General features: G+C 38.1%; 1 protein-coding gene across 1 annotated transcript in view; it reads right to left on the reverse strand.

The window, feature by feature from the left end:
• LOC310634902 (uncharacterized protein) overlaps window positions 1-11853 on the reverse strand; it is a gene marked incomplete at its 3' end in the record, with an annotated part of 34380 nt that extends 22527 nt beyond the window's left edge. Inside the window, exons 1-9 of the mRNA XM_083353439.1 lie at window positions 11293-11853; window positions 8560-8777; window positions 6935-6995; window positions 5911-6006; window positions 5218-5382; window positions 4671-4796; window positions 3436-3656; window positions 2418-2452; window positions 1365-1604 (exon numbers count right to left, since the gene is read on the reverse strand). Coding sequence (XP_083209565.1) covers window positions 1365-1604; window positions 2418-2452; window positions 3436-3656; window positions 4671-4796; window positions 5218-5382; window positions 5911-6006; window positions 6935-6995; window positions 8560-8777; window positions 11293-11787 — 1657 coding nt within the window. The 5' untranslated portion in view covers window positions 11788-11853. The remainder of the gene's footprint in view (window positions 1-1364; window positions 1605-2417; window positions 2453-3435; window positions 3657-4670; window positions 4797-5217; window positions 5383-5910; window positions 6007-6934; window positions 6996-8559; window positions 8778-11292) is intronic.
• Between the last annotated feature and the right edge of the window lie 14143 nt (window positions 11854-25996).

Below are 25996 nucleotides of genomic sequence, written 5' to 3' on the forward strand. Positions count from 1 at the left end.
AATAAAATCTCTGGGGGAGGATTGTCATCTTCTAAAATAAATGAATGCAGCAACTTTAAATGAAACATCATGAACACTGAATTTTGGGCTCATACCACAAATGTTACTCCTGTGGCTTCAGTACTATAGGGCAGTCTGTCTTCCCAGTGCTCTGAAAGGATGGGGTGTCTTTTTTTCAATTTTCATAGATTCTGCAGGCTATTAGGTTTAGAATGCAGGGGAAACAAATATAATAAGAGTGCATTGTTGATATCTAACATGATTGCCCAAGATTATAAATTAGTATCCTACTTTTAAAGTAGTCTTTAAAATCAAGTTCAAAACTGTAGTTAAAATAGTTTAAGATTCTAAATATTTTCAATGCCTAAAAGATTATTGAAATTTGGATTATTGTAACAATGTCAGTTACTTTTAGGGACATCTGTACTATGAAGGTGCAGTGATTTTTAGCAAGTTCATTTGCTGTGGACACACCTGATAGACTCATAAAAAATACCAGGAGCCTGAGGAATCTGCCTCCATTTTAGGTCCAAGATCCCGACTATATGGGTCTGAGGTCTCTACTTCTACAGTACAGTTCTCATGACACAAGGCAAGGGTATAAAAAACAGAACACACCAACACAGACTTTACTGAGGCTTTATTGAGATGTAGATAGTCATACACCCATAAAAGAGAATCAACTCAAAAACCAAAATGAGTAAAGTTTTCAATGCCACAAAGAAAGAAAGAAAAAGAAAGAAGGAAGGAAGGAAAATGGGGCATAATTAGGACAAAGTTGAATCTGTGAAAATTCCACATTTTTTTTCTTAAATGGTCATGCCCTCAATAAGTGTTTTTTTTTCCCCACTGAAATGATAAGGCACTTAACCCTGGCTAGGTGAAACCTATACTTTGTGCGTGATAATCAAAAACTTTTCCATTCTTATCTAAACTTGTTCCAGGCCTTCCTCAGTTGACTATGAAGAAAAAGACCAAGAAAAAAATCCCAGAGTTTTGGAAATAGGGAAATGATTCTCCCTGTCGGGGCAAACGGGATCTATATTCCTATCATTCAACGGTGTGTGTATTGACCAACATAAGGATGCATACTTGACATAAACCTCTATGAAGTGAAAGTGTTATTATGACTGATTCATTCTGATTGATATTTGGGCATGAAAAGTAATAATGAGTCAAGGACAAAGAAGGAAAGATCTAGATATATTTGGAGAAAACAGACACACAGGGGTTGTAAGAGACAAAGTTCTTTTCTCTGAAAGATGCCAAGGTTGGGATGGGTATGTTTGGTGGAGATCATCAGAAGAATGTTTCTTCGATCCAGCACTAGGTTGTCATTGCATCTGTTACTTGTTACTTCCTGCCTGAACTCAGAAAGCTGGAAGAGGAGGTGGTCGTTTTTTTCACAATGGCACTTCCACAGCTAGAGGTATATCCTCCTCCATACCCTCCTCCTACAGAACAAACTCCTCCACCACCTATGCTGCAGGCACCTCTCCCACTTCCAGAACTGAAACCGCCAAAACCACCAGATGATCCTCCAAAGCATACTCCTCCTCCGAATCCACTACCCATTCCTCCACCAGAAGAAGAGCCTATCACAGCTGGAAGAGAGAAAAAAACAAAACACCAAGATTATTATAAGTTCCATTAAAGCAAATGCTTCCCAGTGGTGGTAACAATGGAAACAACCATGATGTTGAATATGGCTGGAAACAGCAAGGAAATTTGATTTGCCCTAGGCAAATTCTTTCCCAGGAGTTTGATGTAAAACTTGACGTCCATGCATGAAGCTCAACTGGCCCCTTTTGATTGTGTTTAAAAAAGGGGGGAGGAGGGGAAACCTCAAACTTGTATCTAGATGTCAGATTTAATATTTTTTAAAATGCACACATAGACATAAAGTGGCCAAATAGCCATGGTGTAAACATTGTGTTTGTGTGTGAGGGAGTGAGGGAGAGATTCAGCACCATGACCATAAACACACGTGTGCACTGTCCAGAATCGCCTGTGGCGATATAAATGGCTATACAAACAAATAAATAAAATGTTGTATTTGCAGCAAAGATCATTACTAGAATCCATGGCCCACACAACGTTGATAAAATTTAACTATTGATCCTCTTTATTATTGGTCATGTAGAATGCTAGTGGTTGCATTTCATTAATACGTGGAGAGCAGCTAATTTACCACTCCTGCACAACTGCAAAGTTGTGTAGTTAAATTATTACATTAGCTTTGCATTAAATTCCCCTGCAGACTAGACTTATGGGTTTTAGATGAGTATGACAATCATATGATACTCAACAAAAATCAGCTTTGCCATGCACATGAGGGAAAAACAGTTTATTCTGGATTTTTCTTTTAGTTATGAACAATAGGTTATGAATAAAAACATAAAACTAGTTTTACTTACAGACGCTCACAGCACTTTGGCACTCTCCAGACATTCTGTGAAGGAAAAATGGTATTTATAATGTGTTAGTAATGGTTATGTTCAATTGGGTAATTATATAAAATACTCAAAAAATATATGTAATCCATATGAAGAAATCCCTTTAAACTTTGCTAGTACTGTGTGCCACAGAACTACAGTGAATGTACTATAAACTCCTTGCTTGGTTGTGAAGTTTATAGCTTTTAGGAAATAATTCAAGATTATTATTTCAGTCCTTCCAGTTCAGATAAACATGATATTTATCTCATATTACTCTGAATGACTGACAAAAATATCTAAGTCGTGTGGACAGTCTCACCATGCCAGTATGCTTAAATAAATCCTTATCTGAGTTAGGACATCTACATTTGTAGTATCTATTCCCTGTAAGTCAGTGTTTCTCAACCTCAGATATGTGGACTTTGATTCCCAGAATTCTGGGAGTTGGAATCCAGGCATCTTAAACTTGCTGAGGTTGAGAAACAGCTTTAGATTTAGTCTGTTTTTCAACACAATCACCTTGAAGCATTCAAAGGGCTACACTCGGCCGGATTTTTCACAAGAGGAGGACTCAATAAATCTTTCTCTGGGTCTACTGTAAAGTTGCATTGATTTCTGAGTAGCATACTGGATCCACACTCCAAAAGGTAACAAATGGGGCCAGGATAAAAAGGAGCATGTGCTAGATTTTGTCATACGTTTTTGTCATTAGCAACAGCAATAGCACTTAGACTTAGATACCAGTACATAGTGCTTTACAACCCTCTCTAAGCGGTTTACAAATGTCAACATATTGCCCCCAACAATCTGGGTCCTCATTTTACCAACCTCGGAAGGATGGAAGGCTGAGTCAACCTTGAGCCAGTCAGGATCGAACTCTTGGCTGTGGGCAGAGTTAGCCTGCAATACTGCATTCTAACCACTGCACCACCACTGCTCTTACATTGTATCTTCATAGGGATTTGGGATACTTGTCCATCTATTACATTTCACCCACCTGCTCTCCTCTCCTTCCAGCAATTTCCTGTAGGTAGCAATTTCAATATCAAGTGCCAACTTAACGTTCATCAGCTCCTGGTACTCCTTCAAGAGACGGGCCATCTCTTCCTTGGCCTTCTGCAAAGCTTCCTCTAGTTCGGAGAGCTTTTCTCTGGCATCTTTGAGTGCCAGCTCACCACGCTCCTCAGCCTCGGCAATAGAAGCCTGCAGCTTCTCACACTGAAAGATAAGACAAGTTATTCTGTAGTAAATAGTAAAGTCAGCAAAAATATTTCTTCCTAAGTCCATTTATTTATTTGTACCCTGCCTTTATTATTTGCACAAATAACTCAAGATGGTGAACGTATTTAATATACTCCTCCTCCTGTTTTCCCCACCACAAAAATCCTGTGAAATGAGTTGGGCTGAGAAAGAATGACTGGCCCAAGGTCAGCCAGATGGCTTTCATAGTTAAGGTGGGACTTGAACTCATGGTCCCCAACTTTCCAGCCTGGTGCCTTAGCTGTCCATCAGCTACCAACATAAATAAAATACAATTATAATCGTGTCCCTACTTCTCTCTGCCATTTTCTTACAGGCCTGCAGGACATTGGCGCCTTCAGAAAATATACCATAGTGCTACTCCATAGTCCAAGAGGTTTATAGGAGAAAACAAATAGCTAAAATAGGAGATGATGCTTCTAAGGGTCTTTTTTACTGCTACCCAAAGGACATCAGTGCCTCCCACTGATAACTCAATTATCTAAGTCAGTGTTTTTCAACCACTGTTCCGCGGCACACTAGTGTGCCGCGAGATGTTGCCTGGTGTGCCGTGGGAAAAATTGAAAAGTAATTATAAAATACTTTCTTTGTGTTTATTTGATTCCTATTCAAGAGAATTACTTTATATATAGTCAATATAGGCACAGAGTTAAATTTTTTAATATTTTCTAATGGTGAAGTGCCTCGTGATTTTTTTCATGAAACAAGTGTGCCTTTGCCCAAAAAAGGTTGAAAAACACTGATCTAAGTTATCGTGCACTAGGAAGCTTATACTGTAGTTTATGGAAAACAAGAACATTGAGGTTGTATCTTCTTGCTTGGCACATTTTTAATTTAGTATATTCTGTTCCCACTGTTGCAATTAAACTATCAGCAACACTGGCTCAGGCTAACTAAATGGTGTTTTACACATTAGGAAATTCTAAAGAAACTTCCCCTTCCTCAAATCCTGCAAAATTCTTCTGGCCTCACCTGCTTCTTCACATTTTCTATTTCAGCTCGCATCCTCTGAATTGTCCGGTTCAGCTCAGCAATCTCAGTCTTGGTATCTCGTAGACTGTCACCATGTCTCCCAGCCGACACCTGCAGCTCTTCATACTAGCATTCCACCAAAAAAAGGGAAGGTCAAAGGTTACATCTGAAAATTTTGGGTAGCAAGGTCCAACTAATTAAGGTTTCCCCAAATGCTGTGATATCGTTACAAAGATGTCTCCAAAAAAAAGGAAAAAACTGATTGACTGAGTAATTATGTGTCATTTGGTGTCAGCTCTTAGCAACCACCTAGATTTTCCCCAAGAGGATGCTTCAGGCCTTTGATAAACCCATGGGCTAATTCAATATAAGGTAGCTTTTAATGTCCACCCACTGTTTACCGTGTTTTCTAAGAGTGCACAATTCAGTGGTCAAAGCATTCCAAGAGAGCTTATTCAGATTTATTACATATCACATACCTGTGTCTCAGCTGAGGATTATTCTATATTGGAAAAGCCTGAAAGGAGCAAACATTATGAAAGCTCACCTTGCCTTGATACCAAGATTCTGCTTCTGCCCGGCTCTTCTGGGCAATGTCCTCATATTGGGCTTTAACCTCAGCAATGATGCTATTCAAGTCCAAGTTCCGGTTGTTGTCCATTTGAAGGACAACAGAGGTATCAGAAACAGTTTGTTGCATCTGGTTCAGTTCCTAAAAAGGAAATCCAGTCAGCTTAATTAATCCAACCTGAACATATTAATTTTCCCCAATTTATTTGTTTCTTTATTATATCCTGCTTTTATTGTGTCACTTCAAGGTGGTATACATATTGCTCACTTGTCCCCACAATAACAGTTCTGTCATGTGTATAAGGCTGAGAAGAAGCGATTGGCCCAAAGTCACCTAGCGCAGGGCTGCAATGCACATGCATGTGCGTACGTGTGCACCAGCCCGCTGCTCACATGGCCCGGTTCCCTCTCCCCCCCCCCTTCTGCCACCAAGCCACAAAGGATGGGAGCCACTAGATGTACATCAAACTGATTTTCATGTTTGGCCTCGGGGAGGGGAGAGAGAGAGAGAGAGAGAGAGAGAGAGAGAGAGAGAGAGAGTCGAGCAGATTTTGAGAACCTTATGCAAAAGAACCCACAGCGTGCTCTGCAAATTCCAAACAGTCTCTCAGAACTAGGAAGTGTATCATATGCCAAGCTACTTATATTAATGATCAGCACATTTACTTACAGCTTCGTACAAACACCTCAGGAAATTGATTTCATCTGTTAAGCCATCCAGTCTTGCCTGCAGTTCCACTTTGTTCATGTAAGCAGCATCTACATCCTGGGGGGTGGGGGAAACAGAAGATGGTTCAGTGTTCTGCACATTTCACAATGAAGACGATGATGATCTTGATTTAAAGAAGGATTTTTTTTTCTAAAAATGGCAGTTTCAGAATTAAACCACAACACAAGAGCCAGGAATGCTTGTAAGAGCTCATGGACATATGGGAGAATGGTAACAGAAGATTCCCATTCTTTGTTTTTTGTTTTCTGTAATTTTCACACCTTCCTTCAAAGTGCAATTTTCAGTCTGGCATGAAAGCATCTTTTAACCAAACATCAAAAGCAGCTATTTGTCTTATCAATATCAACTAATAGCATCTTACTTCTCTTCCCTACTTATTACCTGCTATGGACATCTTCAGCTTCCTAGACAATATAGTTCCTCTTGGTCAGTGCTCTTTTATATTAATCTCTAAAAGAGTGAACCTTGTGTTCAAGCAAATGCCATTATTTTACAAGCAGCAACATGGAAGAGAGTATTATAGGAAACTGACACTGTCAGGCACCAGTGTTGTTCAAATCAGTACGAGTTTATTCCATACTATCTCTAAACAAAAATCTGAATTACTAACGGTCAAGGCAAATTGGGGGCAGATAAGGGTCAATGGAATTCAAGGAGGGCTGGACTTAGTTCTCTTGTGGGTGCGAAGGGACTCCAGACTGATAACAGGCTTGATCCCCTCCCTTGGGCTCAGCCTAGTCATCTCCTGTAGATACCATTTTAGATTTTTTTTCCCCTCAACTCACAAAGAAGGAGTGGGGTTTACTGCAAACAGTGTTGAAGGCAAGCGTAATTTAATGGGAAAGGACCCTGAGAGAATATCCTAAAACTTTCAACCAGCTGAGCCTATTGCTACAATCAGCTGCTCCTTAACTCAAACCAATTTTCCCTTTCATCCCTTCATCAATGCAGTTGAAGCACTTACCTTTTTCAAGAGCACAAAATCATTCTCTGCTGCAGTACGCTTGTTAATCTCTTCTTCATATCTGACAAAGAGAAAGAAAGGTTAAATTTCTCCTTTTGACCGTCTGATACAATGGTCTCCAATGTATCATTCATTCATCCACACTTTACAAACTATTCCAAATTAGTTGAGAATCTCTAAAAGGTAAGGGTTTTCCTATCCAGTCATGTCTAACTCTAGGGCACGGTGCTCTCTCCATTTCTTGGCTGAAGGAGCCAGTATTGCCCAAAGACATTTTCCACGGTCTTGTGGCCAGCACAGTTATATGCTGAAGGCACATGGACGCTGTCACCTTTTCACTAAAGTGGTACCTATTTATTTACTCTCGTTTGCATGTTTTCGAACTGCTAGGTGGGCAGGAGCTGGGTCAAGAACAGGAGCTCACTTCATTGCACAGAGTGAGTCTCAAACAGCTTTCCAGTTGACAAACTCAGCATCTTTAGCCACTGAGACATTGTACCCCCTTGCAAGAATCTATACTTTGAAGTTAATAATAATAAGGACTCAATAGGTGGATAAAAATACCAAATCCAGACTAAACATCTGGCAGACTGTGTGATGAACCATAATAATAATCTGATTGACCAACCATAATAATTTAATGTTTAACCCTTATTAAAAACTCTTATTTTTCCACAATGTGCTCATATTTGTGGTGCCCTATTTGGCTATTTTATTTTATTTTTCTAGATATGGAATGTGGAATAGGATTAGCCATGACTTCTAAAATGTCCTATCAATCAAACCCTTTAAAATCTTTGTGGCATACAAATGAAAGAAAATGAGAGATCAATTTATCCTTAACTGTTACGTGAGTGATTCAGCTTCTACAGGTTTGTAACTCACATACTGCTTTTCATTGTTTATCAAATTTATTCAGGCTCATGGCCATTTAGATTAGTGTTTCTCCAGCATATGCTGCCTGAAGAATTCTCAACTCTGCAGTCCACACATTTCAAAGTTGCCAAGTTTGAGAAACACTGTACTAGATGTTGAGGAACATAGTTTTCCTAAGCCTGGGCTATTACAGTATTACTTTATAACTGAAGATAACGCCTATGTTTTGAGCAACATGAAGCAAAAGATGCTATACTAAAAATTTTCTGGAATTCAACCATATTATATTGGTCTAAAAATTATAAGCATTTTAATGGAGCAAGTCCTCCCCAATCCTATATATATTCCCTAAAAACTGAACAGTGTGCAGCAGCCAAGATGAAAAATGTTTCATGAAACAGATTATTGGTAGGATTCACTGGATGTAGTGCACACTGATTCTGTATATACAGGGAGGGAAGAAAGGAAAGAGAGAGATGCGCTAAGATATGTCGTTCTATTCACAGGCAAGTGTTTCCAATACATATGGTTGATAATTAAGCATGTTCATTGAAAATAAGGAGAAAAAATGATTCTCATTTTTAGGGAAATGAATCCTCTTGTACAGAAAAAAACACTCCCTCAAAATGTTATGATTAGATTGTTCCACCTTTTTCCTCAGACTGGACATTTACCTAACAAAGCCCAATTTTCATGAATGTAGACAAAAGAATATCAAGAAGTTTTAGTTTGGATTAATCTTCTCTTACTTATTCTTGAAATCCTCCACAAGATCTTGGAAGTTTTTCAATTCTGATTCAAGTCCTCGCCTCTCGTTCAGAAGACCGTCCAGCTGCCTCCTTAGATTGTTGATATAAGCTTCAAAGAAGTGATCAAGATTTTTTTGACCACCAGTACCTTGGCCCTGTTCTTGCAAGAGTTTCCATTTGGTCTCCAATACTTTATTTTGTTGCTCTAGAAAACGAACCTAAAAAGAGAGTGGAGCAAAGAGCAGAAAAGCAGAGCAAAAGGTTTATATATATTCATATTCTAATAGGTTGTATGTAACAGGGACATCTCTGGATTTGTAAGCATTTGATTCTAAGATACTATTTTATCTCTTTACCTTCTACAATGATCCAGAGTGGATTGTTTACAAATGTTCTTTCTACAAATTCTTAGTATTACTGAGTGTCAGAATTCAGTCCTCTTCACTGTCTCTCTAGAACAGGGGTAGGCAACCTTGGCTCTTTTATGACTCGTGGACTTCAACTCCCAGAATTCCTGAGCCAGCCATGCTGAGGTAAAAGGGAAAGGTTTCCAAGCTGAGCCATGCTGGCTCAGGAATTCTGGGAGTTGAAGTCCACGAGTCATAAGAGAGCCAAGGTTGCCCACCCCTGCTCTAGAACAAGGACCTTTATTTACCAATAGCCTCTAAGTCTCATCAGCCAGTGATTGGCACCCAGGTAGCACTGAGCAGAATTTTAAACCAGATGGATAAATATTCCTCAACTCAATGGAAAACGTTAGCATTCTGTATGGATTTCTCATTATAGTGAAGACACTCCACCCAGGACAATGTGCTAGTTTATTTACTGCCACTGCAAATCTGTAGTTTGAGCTATTAGCAATATTAAAACAAAGAATATTGAGACTACATCAGTAACAGTTCTTAAGCATGGAATGTGATAAACTTTTCATTTTACATCAGTGAAACCTTTGAAGAAACATACTAACTTAATATACTCCACTACAACAAATCAACCAGTATCTGGCTCCAACACCAGCAAATTCTCAACTACAAAATTTGTATACATCTTCACAGCTGAGCTTCATTTACCTCAGTGTAATCCTTGGGGCATTCTTCTTCACTAGACTCTACAGAAGAGTCCCACATACAACTTGGTAAGCTTGAATGTTTTATTACAATAAAAGCAATACAGTAACTAATGCAAAAGAAGTTTGCATACTTAGAATTTTTTCTTCTTGCATTTACAATTAAAGGACATGTGGTAGGTGAACTAATGGCCTGGGGAGACTGTGTGTCACATGTACATACCCGTGCTATCTAGCCTGGAAATCACTTCAGCAGGTTCTCATAACCTTTCTTTTAATGCTAAAAATTAATATCAAGACTTATCCACAAAGTAGCTAAAGCATTGGGCACAACAGAGCAATTATCATACCAAAGATAATTTGAAATCACACCACATGTTGTTGGCAACCATGGCCTTAAAATAGTTTCTGCAACAGGAAAAATATGTTTTCCTTTTTTATACTAGAGAGATTATTCTTCTTTCTTGGCGTCATCTGTCTGATGATGAGAACAAGCACAATAAGTTTTCATACCACTAAGCCTCCAAATAAGTGAAACCACAGAAACAGGAGTGCTACCTCTTCCACAGAACGCTCACAAAAATTGCTAATCCAGATTTACCACATAGCCACCATCATTGCCTCTTCTAGCACTAATTTCAGTTCTCTCTCCAAACCATTTTGGATCTTTTATTTTTTCCTGTATTTTCCCCTACCAGGCTCACAATCAGGGTCACCCCTCATATTTAGAATTATGGGCCTTACTTCCTCTTCCATAGGACTCTTGCTGTTGACTGAGAGATAAGGGTACTGAAAATGCAAATAAGAGTCATTGGAAAGAACGAGCATGTGTGGTATCCAGTGCTTTTTTTGTAAAAAAAAAACATGTCATACAACCCGCCTTGCCTACCCTACAAGGTTCCATCCCAAAAAGGTGCCGGAACTCCGTTCTGAGCGTTCTATGACAAAAAAAGCCCTGTTGGTATCACTACTGTGAATGAACAGTTAGTGAACATGGTTAGTGATCTGCAGCCTAGCTAAGTGTCACGGATATACCTAGTAAACATCCTGTAATTGAAACCCAGTAGATCTACTATCTACTTTTCTGCCCTTTGGCCTGTCCTTTCTCTACTGATTTCTTATTGACTATATGTTAATTCTGACAGCATAAGAAAATAGTATAACATGCAAAGTAATAGCATATCAATAGCATAAATTTCAACAAGACTGATAGTCAAATTTCTCCCCAGCACTGTGGTACGCAGTAGTATTATTTTGCCTTTAGGCCTAGAGCAATCCTTGGACATTTCTAGCACTTCACCAAACTACAGTTCCCAGAATTCTTTGAGAGAATGAACCATGAAGTTACAGATTTAATCACAGTGCCCAGCAAAGGTGTTTTTTCTCCTTCATTTCTGTTCTTATTCTCTTACATCTTTAAAAAGCTATTATCCCCTCAAGAACCACATTTCATCATTTCTCCCCAAAGTATACATACTACATGAAACAAGGAGTTGAGATTTAGTGTCAATGTAATTAGTTATAAAGCTTTGAAAATCACTCCATATATTTTGAAATTTGCTGTTTTTTTAAAGCAGTTCATAAATTCCACGTACCTTAAAGCATACTAAAGAAAGTAAGGAAAGGTCTAGAATAATAAGAAAAAAATATTTTTGCAACTATCTCACCTTGTCAATGAAGGAGGCAAACTTGTTGTTAAGGGTCTTGATCTGCTCTCTCTCTTCTACCCTCACTTTCTGGATCTCTGGATCTATCTCCAAATTCAGGGGCTGCAGGAGATGCTGGTTGACAGTCACCTCCTTAATGCCTCCCGGTGGGCAAACTGCGAAGGCATTACCAAAACCACCACCAGCTCCAAAACCGCCCCCAAAGCCACCACCAGCTCCAAAGCTTCCACCCCCTTGGCCGCAACCGCCACCAAAACCTGAGCCAAAGCCACCGCCAGCTCCGCCATAGGAGATTCTCTTGTTGCCCCCTTGATTAAGATTATATAGGCTTCTGCTGCCAAAGGCAGCACCTCCGCCTCCACTACGGACAGAACATCCACGGCTTGCGGAAACGCTGTTGAAGCTCATTCTTTGTCCACCTGAGAAGCAAGCTGAGCTGGAGCTGAATCCCTTGTTCCCTCCTGACAGGCTCATCCCAAAAGACTGGCGAGACATGATAGTTAGGAGATAGTTGGCTGGTGGCAGTGACTTTTTCAAGGAAGATGTTCCCAGTTCGGAGTATAACTGAGCCCCTATCGCAGCAAGGCGAAAATCTTCCTTTTTATCTGTTCAGAGAATTGGCTTGGGTTAGAGGGGAGTGGAAAATCAAGTGCTCGTGTTTTTTTTTATTATTGTATTCCTAGGCTTAGGTGTGCTTCGAACCCTCCCTCTTGCACTGTGCCAGAAACTGACCTTCCCTGAAACACACCCCAAAGGAGGTAAAGAGCCTGACTGTGAACTCTAGACAACCCCAGATTATCTGCATCACCCTTCTTTCAATGGTGTTAGGTGCTGCTATGACTACTGTCTGTATGGTAGGGTTTGGCAAGCTTCTTTGACATTCTTTAGCCCTGCAGGAAAAATAATGCCTTAAGATACATCCTAATCCTTCTCTTTTTCTTAAACCTGATGGCAGATTATTCTTTTCAGCAAGTACCAGAAAAAACCTCTCCAACATGCTTGGTCTAAATTAAAAATAAAATAAAAAATCCACACCCATGACTGCACCACCCAACCCTGGATTTTTTTTTTCTTGAAATAAGAAAGAAATCCTACAAGAATCTGTCTGATTTCTCAGTAGGAAAAAAAAACATTTTCTCAGCACTGTTTTTCTAAATATTTATATATATATATGTATATATCTTCAGTCAAAGATAATCTATGTATCTACTGTTCTTCCAGAAAGGAATTCAAGGTAACACAATTCCTGATTATCTCAAATTTGTCAATCACAATAAACTTTCTTAATTATAGAATCGTAATATTGGGTGGTATCTTTTCCTTACCAAAGCAGAAACTTTGTTCCATCAGCATCACTGCTACGTACTGTTGCCATCACCTGAAAATTTCCAGGAAAAAAAAACTGCCTTTCCATTCAGTATTACTTTTTAGTTTAAATTATACAAACTAAAAATATATAAAAATGAAGAGAGACAGTAGAAGCTATTATTATTATTATTTCTTTAACACCAAAATACATGACATTTTGCATAAGTCATGTCCTTATCCCAAGTTGGTTATAATCCAAAATTTAATGCAGATTTCAGTTTTATGAAAATAGCAGAATAAGAAATCGTGTGGTCTAACAACTACTGAAAAATAATGCAAAGGCTTTATGTAAAGAACTTTAGGTTGTATGTGTGAGAAGTTGGGGAGGGATTATCTATAATGAAGGAAAAGGCCCTTCAGCTCTGAGGTGACCCACACATGGGGAGGAACAGTGATTAGAAAAATCCCTTTGCTACCACCCCCACCCACCACCCCCTTTGTTAAAAGCCATTTTTTCACTTTCATACCAGCCCACAAGGGAACCAGAAGACTGAAATCCTCATCCATCCTTGGTCAAAATTGTAGGAAAGGAAACTAAGCTAAGCTAAGCTAAACTAAGCTAAACTAAGCTAAGCTAAACTAAGCTAAGCTAAACTAAGCTAAGCTAAGCTAAGCTAAGCTAAGCTAAGCTAAGCTAAACTAAACTAAACTAAACTAAACCAAACTAAACCAAACTAAACTAAAGAAGATGAATAGCTGAGGTGGGAACTGGAAGGCCACCAGTCAACTCCAACTTTATTGAAGGTACCGAAAGAAGACAAGGACCTACACTAGAGGAGTCCAATTTTGCCAACTTTAAAATTTGTGGAATTTGTGGACTCTCTAACAACTTCCAGAATTCCCCAGCCAGCCATATTTTCCACCCATGCTGGCTGGAAAATTCTGGAAGTTGAAGTCCACAAGTATTAATGTTGCCAAAGTTGGACACTCTTCCACACCTAAAAAAAACCCTAACACAATTCCAATTATTTATGATTTATTTTTAAATCAAATTTATATAGCCTATATATGTAATTATAACTAAACAATTCAACTTCCAGCCTTGCCGAGTCCCCCTCATCCAGGACTCCAGCCAACTCCCCCAACCAAAATCTCTTCCCACCCAACTGACACCCCCCCTTCTTTACCTTTATTGATTCTCAGGAGTCAGGTGATCTAAGGCTGATTTGTTCTTCAAAGGGCTAGATCAGGGGTAGGCAACCTTGGTTCTCTTATGATTCGTGGACTTCAACTCCCAGAATTCCTGAGCCAGCCATGCTGGCTCAGGAATTCTGGGAGTTGAAGTCAACGAGTCATGAAAGAGCCAAGGTTGCCTACTCCTGGGCTAGATGGTCCCCACTACACTAGCCCAGTAGACCTTGTGTCAAGTCAAGTGAAAAACTGCACCCAGACTTTTATGGTTCAGTCCTAGCAGAGTTGACATTCTAGTTGCAGCACAGGATTCACAGAGACACAGTGTGGATTTTTACCCTATTTTTCTCTATATATGCACAGATCCATGGAGAAGTGGGCACCCAATTTCAGCTTGGAGATAATCCTGTGAGGAATATTTTCTTTTCCTCATAATTACTGAGAATCACACCTCAGCATATCTTTTTGTATCTCCACCCTCCAGTTTTAGTACTTGATCACAGAACAGTGTGAAGAAGCTACAGGAGCTGATTTCTGGTACCCATAAGAAATGTTGAAATATGCTTTTCTGTAATCAGCACTGCACTCCTCTTAGGAGCAATGCAAGCTTTTGGCCTTCTGAATTTTTAACTTTGATTTTTATTTGTACTTGTAGGTTTTAACTTGTTATTCATTCTGTTTTTAATCTATGTTTTTATTCATATGTTTATATGGTTTTATTATGATGTTGTAAGCTGTCCAGAGTCACTTACATAAGATGGGCAATATAGAAATTTAATAAATAAATAAATTTCAAAAAGACTTTGAAAGGTTTTATTAATATATACAAAATGCATATCTGAGTTTGTGCTAAAATACTTAAACAAAAAATGTTAAAATTAATACTCTATCATAACATTACCAAAAATGCAAAGAGCAAAATGTATCAATAGACACTGATGTGGTGCCAATAAAATGGAAGGTTTATTTAAAAAGGAAGGTTTTCAATTTCAGAACACATACAGGCTATTCTCAAGTCCCTCAAAATGAACAGGCCTTCCTTAACCTTTTTTTTTACATCTTCTTGGTCTCATTCATAGAGCACAGAGGAGGAAACATAAACTGTTTAGTTGTTTATGTTTTAAAACCAGTTAGGTCTAGTAGATCAGGCACCAGGCTAGAAAGCCGGAGACCATGAGTTCAAGTCCCACCTTACCCATGAAAGCCAGCTGGGTCATTTTGGGCCAGTCACTGTCAGTCCAACCCACAGGGTTATTGTTGTGGGGGGGAAAGAGGATGAAGAAGGCATGTTGGATATGTTAGTCACTTTGAGTTATTTATAGAAATAATAAAAGCAGAATAAATAAATAAATGAATAAATAAATAAATAAATAAATTAATAAATAAATAAATATGTACTGACACAGGTTTATGAGGGGTTTTTTTCCAATCTAGGACTATTTATTAACACTTGATTGCCCAAACAGGTATTAGGATGCTGTGGGCACACACTGTGCTCTTCTAATCACTAGGCACTTACCTCCATGGGCATTTTAGCTTGGGCTGCAAGAGAGACCAAATACCTGCTGCCCTGGATACTTTTGCCAAAGTAATCGCTGATGGGTAGCTTCCAAACCACTTCTCATATTTTACCCAAGTTTCATAAATCTACATCTATACCTATATTACAGTTTAGCCACATGTCTAATGCTGTTTTTAAAGATCAATAGTCCTTCTTTCTTTAGGATGGGTTTTAGCACTTGCAAAATACAGAACTAGCATTATGATTAGACCTTTTTCCTACTTTCTCCTACATCCTTCCTCTGCCTCTATGACTTCTCAGTGAGACAGTTTTGGGATGAAGATTTAACACTCTCTCAAAGACTGCCAGACCTATTTCCAGAATAACCCAAGGAACAGATCACAGTTGCAGAGTCCTTCTGCATCTCCAACTTGTCACTCAGACAGCTTGAAAAGTATCCAGATGTGATTCTTTCCCAAGCGCAATTTCCACTGAGTCTCTTTAGCAAATCTTACTAAAGAAAAAAAAATGAGCATGGGATTGCAAAGATTTCACCAAAAAAACAATGCATCTTGAAACAATATCAAAACAGAGATGTCTTTATTTGCCTTCTATTGAACTAGAGTGCTGGCATGTTTTTCACTGAGAAAAAGAGAGTTCCAGCTGATTGTTTAGCAGCCAGTCTGAACCTTTATTTGTCCAAATATGAACTATTACAGGTAACTAAACTTAGGCACCGACCTACCCTTACCAGAAGCATGTTAAGGAGAGTTGCAGGTAATTGTATTTCCCATCAGCAAGTGATTCTGAGAGGGGAAACAATGTCAGGAAAATCCATCCACTGTGCAACTTACACTACATTAAAACTTTAAGGACAAACTCACTCACTGTCCTTGTTCACAGGGTAGTAAGGATTCAGCAAGTGGGACAGTACACTTTATGCTGGTATGTGTTTCTATGGATGAGACCCATAGAAAGAAAGTGACACATCTTACTAGTGAACAACATATAACTATCCACTAGATTCCCCAAATGTTGCACATCAATAAATAAAGGATTGGCATTTTAAATTCAAAGTTTACCCCATGAGTTTGTAAAAAATAATCTCATGGCACTTGCCTGAGAATCTGGCCAAGAATTTCAACATTTTACATTATTTCACTGAAATATGACTAACTTTCACTGTTTTCCCAAGTGATCTTGCTGGACACTGAAAAGCATCTCACTAGATTTTGAAGATTTTATGTGAAAACCTAACATCGTCAAAAACTTTTTAATATGAAATTTATTAAGAATTTTTATTACAATAGTAAAAATGAATACAAACTAAATTTAGACAAAATGAACAGAAAAAAACAATAAAAAGTGCAGGAAAAGAGAAAAAGAAAGAAGAAAAAGAAAAGAAAGAATACATTATAGAAAAAGAAAAGAAGTACGTAAAGAGGTAAAACTTTTTTTTTAAAGAATATTATAATTTACATACAACTTTCAACAGAGTATCTTTTCAGACTTGATAGCTGCTGTGCTACATATGTAATTCAGTGAAGAACTCTTGTGTTCTTTAAAACAGACATTTTGAAAATAAATAAATAAAAACTATTTCTGGGAAGCTGAGTTCATTATTCTTAAATTGCGCAGCCCACATGGCACTGTGGCTCCATCAGTCTGACTCAGTCTGACTCACTCTAAGTGGTTCGGTATAAAATCTCCAGCAGCTCCAACCAGCTTTATTACCCTCCTGGTTAATTCTTGCTTGTGCTTTCCTACTTTTTTTTTAACCTCAAAAAATGTACAGCTTTCCTCTTAACTGGATTCTTGCTCTATCCCTGATAGCCCATTTCTTCCATGGTGGTGAGACTTTCCCAAAACGTGTTAGACTAAGATTCCCACCACGTCCCATCACTAGAATTGGAGTCCAATGCATTAGAGAGTCACAGGTTAACCTAACCACCGGGACACTTGCATAAGACAAGGGTTGTACATGCTCACATAATTAGATTGCTTAACCCAGCTGTATATTGACACAATACCTAGCTAGAGATGTAGCTAGATATGTTGACACAATACGTAGCAAGATGCATGAAGATACTAACACTGCTTAATCAAAAATGATTTTAAGGTGAAAACAGGCACACCTGAGAAATCCTTATTATCTAGGATGTATGCAAGGAATAAATTGTAATTTTGATCTTCCATTCAAGGTAGTATTCTTCGAATTTGAATCGTATTCATTTTTCACTTGAAACAGTTGATCAGCAGCTCCTAGACCTTTTGAAAGGCTGTCACCTTTTAACATTCCTTTTGTTTAAAGAAAATGGCCAAAATGCTTTTTCTTCCTGCTTCTGTCGCAAGAGTTTCACTCTGCTTTTCCATTGTACAAATACATCCACCTTACAACTTTATACCTGTATGTGGCCTCAAAACATCAAACCCTGCCCATTTTCAGAAAAATGTTGAAATGCTCACTATTGAAGAAAAATTGCAAGAATGCAGACAACCCTAATCATTGCTTAAGCAAATACAATTTTCTCTCCCTTTTCCATAAAAGAACACCTTCAACGCTCAGTGAGTCAGTCGGAGTGGGAGGAACAACTCTTGGGTTTTTCCCTATTTTTTTTTAATTTCCATGCATTTTCACTTAAAAAAAATAAATTAATGCAGCATTGCCATCCATATTTTTTCAAAATATCTACCGTAGTTCTGTTCAGTTGGCAGTGGGAATCAGTGGGAAAAGTTAAGCTTTTCAAGCAAATTATATAAAAATACAAAAACAGGAACTGTCATATTTATAGTATGATCTTCTCAGTCTTCCACTTCTAAAGATTCAGCAGACAAGGATATTTACATCTCCATTTTATTGCAAACATAGAACAATGTTTTTTTCTGTTCCATCTCTTCGCTTTCTGGGTTTGGAGTAGGGAAGCTTTTTGAGCCAATGTGCAAAACTGGAAAATTGAGAGCACTTTCATCAAATGGCTGTCACTAGTACCCTTACTTTGCTGCCGGCAGAAACTAACTTGCTTTGCTAACAGCATTAGTCAAACTAATGTTAGCATTAACTAATGGTGAACGGAGACCTCAAAGTTGAAGAGCCACTCTGATAACAACTATGACCAGTCAACAAATCCTCCCGGAAAGCTTCTCAGTATTTGCAGACATTCCAAGAGGAGTGATCATAGAGCACACTTTCAAAGTTGCTTTCAAGGAGGGCTCTTCACAGTCAAAGTCAGAAGATTCTAATGCAAACCTGCTTAAGAGTGATGGAAGGGGAAGGGGTGTGTGGGAGACTGGGGATAGGAGGAAATTTATTGTCTGTCCACTTTTATTACAGGTGAGAAAACAACAATCCTGAAATGGGTGGAAGCTTCTTCAGCCTTCAAGAATTGTGTGTGGGAATGGAACACATTGAAAAGAAGGCCTCTGCAGAGAATGTTAAAATTTGCTAGCAATCATACAGAAATGTTAATTACGCATGCACTTGTAAGAAAAGCAGGGATGGTCTCTGAAGCAGCTGCATGGGCCAGGCTTTGAGGCTCTGAGGAAAAGGACTTCATAGCTAAGCTCAGACGTGAAGTGCAGCCCTGAGACCCAGTGACAAGAAGCACCATTACACCAAATGAGGTCAAGATTTAAATCAAAAGGCTTTAGTCTGATTGGTGTGGGGGGGGGGACAGGAAAGCATTTGAATCCTTGCTAAATGCTAGCTGCAAGAGGCTCCCTGAGAGGTCATGGTCTACTCGGTCATCATGATCAATCTAATTCATAGTGAGAAGAAAATAAAAAAGTCTTTTTCCTGAGCACCTCAGAAGAAAGGTGGGATATGCCTTCAGATAAGAGGAACTTCAGTCATTAAGAAGTGGAGGGTTGTTGTTTTTTTCCTTCTAGGAAATCTGTTTTTTAAGAACACATGAGGATTCACATTCCCAGAGATGTGACAGAGGGTTGGCTAGCCACTAACCACAATATTTACATTCTGGGAATCTATGAGTTTTCAGAAGAAAATTGTTTTGATGGGGTGGGGGTGGGGGTGGGGTTTGCATTATTACTTGTTTTAAAATGTTTAAAGAGACTCTGGGAATTGGGTAGTATACATGTTTAATAAAATAAATTAAATTAACCATGGAATACACTGACTGATTCAATAATATAAGACATTTTACTTCAAAATAAAGTTTCTAGCATTTCTGAACATTGCTTATGTTTCTTTTTTGCTAATAATAGTATTAAAAGATTTAATTACCATAGCAAACAATAAAAACTAAAAAAGGGGGAAAAAGTAGAAATCATGAATAAAAGGTGCAAGAAAACAAAAGAGAGAAAAAATAAAAAGAGGGGGGAAAACCCTGATATAGTAACTTCCCACACTCATAACAATAAGTATAAACAATTTCACTATCTTTTCACCTCTTCTTAATTAACAGGTACAAAACTCTTCATCCGTAGCTCAACTTTTAACTTTAGGCAGATCCAGTAATGTCTTCTCCAATCGAGGAATCAGCAAAAAATCCAAACTGAGCTCTAAAATAATAGCATTAATTAAGAAATGTAAACCTCATCATTCCATATTACAACTCTTGACTGTGAGCAAATCCACATTTAGAAGGCATCAAGTGGTCCCAGTATCCTACTATAATCAAAAGGCTGGAATTTAACATAACAATCTCTTTTAAAGAGAGCAAGCTTAAAAAGATCTCTTATTTTAAGTGAAAAGACAATTAGATAGTGGGCCAATTTAGATGCTGTTAGATTAGGATACATAAAGTGACTGTAGGGGGGGGAACCTAACCACCAAGTTAATGTGTTAATGTACATTTATCTGGGCCAGATGTAAGCAAGTCCAAAAGGAATCACCCAAAATATTAGGTCCCTTTTTAACTCTGATCAAAAAAGCCAACTCTGCATAACATAATCTTAACCCATTCAAATAATTGTTGTTCCTTTTCCTCCAATCTTTTCAAAACTTTAAAAAGCCTATTTTGTAAGTACAGCAAGAAATTATTCCAATTACCCTTTGAAATTGGCATTCTTATTTTCTTCTTAATTTTTAAAACCTGGGGTTTTTTTTCTGGTACATCTAATGACAACCTCTTTGTTCACATTCTCAGCTAATTGAGATTTTGTTGCAATTCCTTTTCTATAACAGCTTCATCAGGGAACAATTTATTTTCTTATATTAAGGATAGAAGGCATTCACTTAACTATGTTTCCATTTTCATCTACCATTACTTCCTTAAAAAAATTACATTTTGGAAAAAAATACTGATGAAAAGTTAACTGAATGAAGAAAAATATAATTTATTCAACTTTTAGGGTGTAGTTGCATATTATTTTTCTGAACATAGCATAAATATCAGTAAATAGTATCTAGGTGTATATAAAATGATTCAGACATGATATTTATAGAGATTATCTTCTTGTAGAAAAAGGCATGTAAAAACATAGAAAGTGCAATGTGTGGGAAATGTACTGTTTATTTTGTCACTGAATGTGTTGACAAGCTACAGTTCTCAGCTTCCATGAATCGGGTAATGGGATTCTTTTGCAATATATTATTATCATGAAGCAAATGCATTTGCAGTATTTATACATTACATTGGCCTTGTTATTCTTTCTGAACTCACTGAAAAGAAATCTAAGTGCAAATAATAACAACCAGTCTCCAGGCAGAGAGAATAAACAAAGTATGCAACTTAGAATTTTCCTTACTCTGCCTTTCAGATCAGATTGCATTGTTGCAGGATGTTATATATATGGATCAGCTTTTCAAAACTACTTAAAGACTGACATGGGCACAGCAGCAAGAGCTTATTTGAAAAAGTCATTGGAATATACCTCAATAAAGCTAAAGCAGCTCTACTGGCCTTTCCATTTATTATTATTGTTCACATTACAATGTGAAGTCACAGCTGCCAGTTCTTTAGCTGGTGTTGACCTTCGTGTGTATTTGGTTCGTCCCAAGAATCTAGAATGGTATAATGTATCAGTGTAGCATATGCACAAATCCAAGCAGTGTGACCTTTTGCAATTGACTGGTCAAAATTTTGTCAATGCACAGATTTTCTAAGTGCTGTTCATGATTTTTTGGTATGGTACCAGTGGACTGATGACCACTGGGATCAGTTTGGCCAAATTATTAATAATTAACAATAATTCTAACTTTTAGAATTATTATGATTAGAATTAGAATAGAAAACACCCCAGACTTAATAATTGTCAACAAGAAAGACAAAATAGTCTGGATAGTGGACATTGCAATACCTGGATACAGCAGAATGGCAAAGAAAGTACTGAACACACAATTTACAAAGACCAGCAAACAGAAACAACTGTGGCAAAAAAAAGTAGATACAGTAGTTCCAATAGCAATAAGCACCTTGGGTACAATCCCAAAACAACTAGAGCATCACTTGAACATCATTGGCATTGACAGAATCACCATCAGCCAATTGCAAAAGGCAGCTTTATTTGGAACAGCTTATATCCTGTGAGGATGCTTTTAACATCATCAAATAACATCTGTCTATCTTAGATCTTTGACCTCAAATGCAGTCTAAACATCTCACTGTGCATGCAACCTATGACATCATCACCATCATCTTTATCATTATTATTATTATTATTATTATTATTATTATTATTATTATTATTATTATTATTATTATTATTACTATTATTCACACAGTCAGAGGTACAGACTGGATATAGCATTTTTGTCCACCTATCGAGTTCTTCCCAAGAACCTGGGATGGATAGATATTGTTTCATGATATTAAAGTTATAATCACAGGATGTAAGCTGTTACGGGTAAAGCTGCCTTTTTCAGTTGACCATTGGTGATTTTGTCAAAGCCAATGGTGTTCATATGGTGCTCCAGTTGTTTTGGGATTGGACCTAAAAAGCCTATTACTATCGATGTATTATTCTTATATTTCTATTCTCTAGGAATTCTAAGAGCCTTGGTGGAGCAGTGGGCTAATGCCTCCTTAAGTAACACCAGCTGCCTGCAATTAGTGCAGGTTCGAGTCCCAGCAGGCTCAAGGTTGACTCAAGGTTGACTCAGCCTTCCATCCTTCTGAGGTAGGTAAAATGAGGACCCAGATTGTTGGGGGCAATTAAGCTGACTTTGTAATAATGCCGCTTGGGGGTGTGTGTGAAAGCCCTAATAAGCAGGCATATACATAGAATGAAGGCTACTGCTAAGTTTGTAAGCCGCCCTGAGTCTTCGGAGAAGGGCGGGATATAAAAGGAATTAAAATAAATAAATAAATAAAAATAAATGGGAAGCATGGAGTCTCCCTCAATTTATTCTTCAACAATGTCTCAAAAGTAGACAAGACAATTCTATGAGGAAAATTGGGCTGAGAGATAGCAACTGGCTCCAAATAGCCCAAGAATCTTTTGTGGTGAGTTAACTATTAAATCCAGCTGCCTCCAGTCATTTCCCAATTCCTTAACTCTTTCATTTCCCAATACCATTGAGATTGCCAGGCTTCATCTATGAAAGTACCCCAGTTGATTAAGCTGTTCTCTTAGATCAGAAGCAGGCAATCACTTAGTGGCTAAGAATTACACTTACTGCAGGGGACAGGATGCTGCCTGTTATAAAGAAGATGAGACCAAATCACATAACAAAGGTGATTGGTGCTGCTAAAAAACACTATGTTACATGACCATGCACACTTAGTGACAACAGTTCTAAAATGTCCAGTGGCCATTGGTAAGAGAATCTCACAGTTTTTAAGTGTGACATCACATGGTCACCATTTCTGACCTCCTGCCACCTTCTCTATTGGCTTTGCTTGTCAGAAGTCAGCAGTGAAGGTCACAAATGGTGATCATGTGACTGTGAAATACTGTAATGTCATAACTGCATGTTGAACACCAAGTGTCCACATCACTACACATGCCCAAGGGGATAACTTGTAGTGTCATAAATACAAGGACCAATGCAAATACCATTCATTCAGCACAGTTGTAAGCTTGAACAGTCACCAAAGAAGTGGTCATTAAGCAAGGACCATCTGTACATGAGTAGGCCTGGTTTGGAGGAGGTTTTGGAGGGTTCTGCCTATTTTATAAATTATATTACAGTTTTTTTGCATTTTTGACACCCAAAATAATATGGTTTGCAGAAACCATAGCCTCTGAGAGTTAAAACAGGGGTTTACACACACACACACACACTCACACACACACACACACACACACACATATATATATCCAAAAAAAACCAGATACATTTCTGACACTTAAAAAATAAATGATACTTTTTGATAATTACAAAAATTAAGACCAAGAAAGTGAACGTATTTCTAGAATAAATAGGCACAAAAATATTTGTGTTTGACAAGCATGAGCCTTTTTTTTCTTTAATTCATACATGTGGCTTCTTCTGTGATTGAATAATAATTTCTTGTACTTTGGGGGTGGGGGACAACAACAGTTCTCTTAGCCAAATACATTAAAGTGATATATCTGATGAATAGCAACTAGTTGCTGTTAGTACATATTTAACTGTGGATATATAAAAATATTTGCTGTCTGTTACCCTTAACTTTAATGTCAGGCTAATATTAAAGGCCTTTAAAAAAACATCCCTCACATTTATCTAAAATCTATTTATTTATTATTTTTTTAAAAAAATGCCAGTCATCTTGCCACAAGGCAACTTTTATGTTACGTACATTTGTATGCATTTGTAAAATGCCTCCATTCCTTAATTGGATGTCACATAGCTTGATTGCTCATTTCAGCTTGTCTTTGACGTTGAGCTTTATTTTGTGTTTTCTTATCTGGTAAAACTTTTAACCATAGACTGGTTCTTCAATTTATACAATGTTCATGTCATAATAGATTTATGACTGTGTAAAAAGAAAGCATAAAATGGTCCCAAGAGCAATTGCACCCAAAAAAGCCACATCCTTTGCAAACTATTACGCCCAATTCCACCATTCTTGCCACGTTCTGCTAGGCTTGCTATACTTTTCCAGACCAAAGAAAGGCAGTGGCACTGTCTGTCTACTTACATACAGTAAGTCATCGTCTGGAAGAAAAGTGAATAAATCTGTTGGATTCTGATTGGCCAATTTGAGAGGAATAACCTTTGGGAGTTCCCAGGGAGGTTATGCCAAATTTTTCTCATTCATCGCCCCTATGATTTCATAGGCTGTTACCCAATATATTCTTGGGGTAATTGTTTAATTGTTAGGCAAGGCAGTCTTCACTGTATGACTCTATTAGCTAGTTTTGAATCAGTGTAGCAGAAGCAGGAAGAAGAAGAAGAAGAAGAAGAAGAAGAAGAAGAAGAAGAAGAAGAAGAAGAAGAAGAAGAAGAAGAAGAAGAAGAAGAAGAAGAAGAAGAAGAAGAAGAAGAAGAAGAAGAAGAAGAAGAAGAAGTTGTTGTTGTTAGAAGGGACCTTGGAGGTCATCTAGTCCAAGCCCCTGCTCAGGCAGGAAACCCTATACCATTTCAGACAAATGGCTGTCCAGTCTCTTCTTAAAAACTTCCAGTGTTGGAGCATTCACCACTTCTGGAGGCAGGTTGTTCCACTGGTTAGTTGTTCTAACTGTCAGGAAGTTTCTCCTTAGTTCTAGGTTGCTTCTCTCCTTGACTAGTTTCCATCCATTGCTTCTTGTCCTGCTTTCAGGTGCTTTGGAGAATAGCTTGACTCCCTCTAAAGTTACTCAGAAAAAGATATTTTGGAGCCATTTTAGGAGACAAAATTGAAGAGGATTAAACTATACTGACTCAAGAGATTCCAATCCAGTTTCCTATTCACAAATTCTGTTAGAAAAGATGTGAAAGCAGGCCAAATGTTCAACCAAGAACTCCACAAACGTAGTTTGTTCTTCACTGCAAAAAGAAAGCTAGAACTTGAAATGAAGCCAAGGAAAATCAGGCACACTGCTCGTGAGCAATGCAGCTTTGCCTATTGTGGAAATAGGATGCTATTTTTATTTCTGATTCTTTGTGTAGAAAGTTTGTCCTTTCCTTCAGAGCATCAAATGTATTTGATCGCTTGCTCTTTCTTCATAGCCCTAGGACATTATATGGACATCTTTCCAGAATGAGTATTTCAGCAGAGAACACAAGACATCCTCATTAATACCACTATGTGTTTATCCACGCTAGGACACTTATTGGCCCTGCTGGCTGGGAATTCTGAGAGTCAAGGTCCAACATATAAGTTGGGTTTCCACATTATGCTAAACTATCATTTCTTGGTGACCTGTTTCCTTCATTCACGCTACCCTACTATAGCTGGCTCTGCACATCGTAGGAGAAGGCAGGCAGAGCCTGGGGATGGAGTCAAGAGAGGAATCAGTTTGGAATCATTACATTCCCACAAATGGTCTAAGTCCAATGTCTCTTTAATTCTGTTAACTCTTATTAGCACAAATTTGGAGCTGGCCATTAGTTGACTAGAATCAGCTATAAATCAGCTTAACTGGAACTTAACAGGTGGTCTTGAGTCTTCGCTCCTGACAGCTATTAGTAAACCAATCAGCTTTTGTCTTAACATAATGTATGAAAGCAGCCATTTAGAGCAGGGGTGTCAAATTACCGGCCCGCAGGCCAGATGTGTCATGTGGAAGCCACGCCCACCCCATTGCCAGCAATGCCTAAACCGTCCCAATATGTTGCACAACGTCACGTGACGTCACAAGTTTGACATGTCTGATTTAGAGAGTAGAAGTCTTGAT

Source organism: Vipera ursinii, assembly GCF_947247035.1.
Source record: "Vipera ursinii genome assembly, chromosome: 2".
NCBI lineage: Eukaryota > Metazoa > Chordata > Lepidosauria > Squamata > Viperidae > Vipera > Vipera ursinii.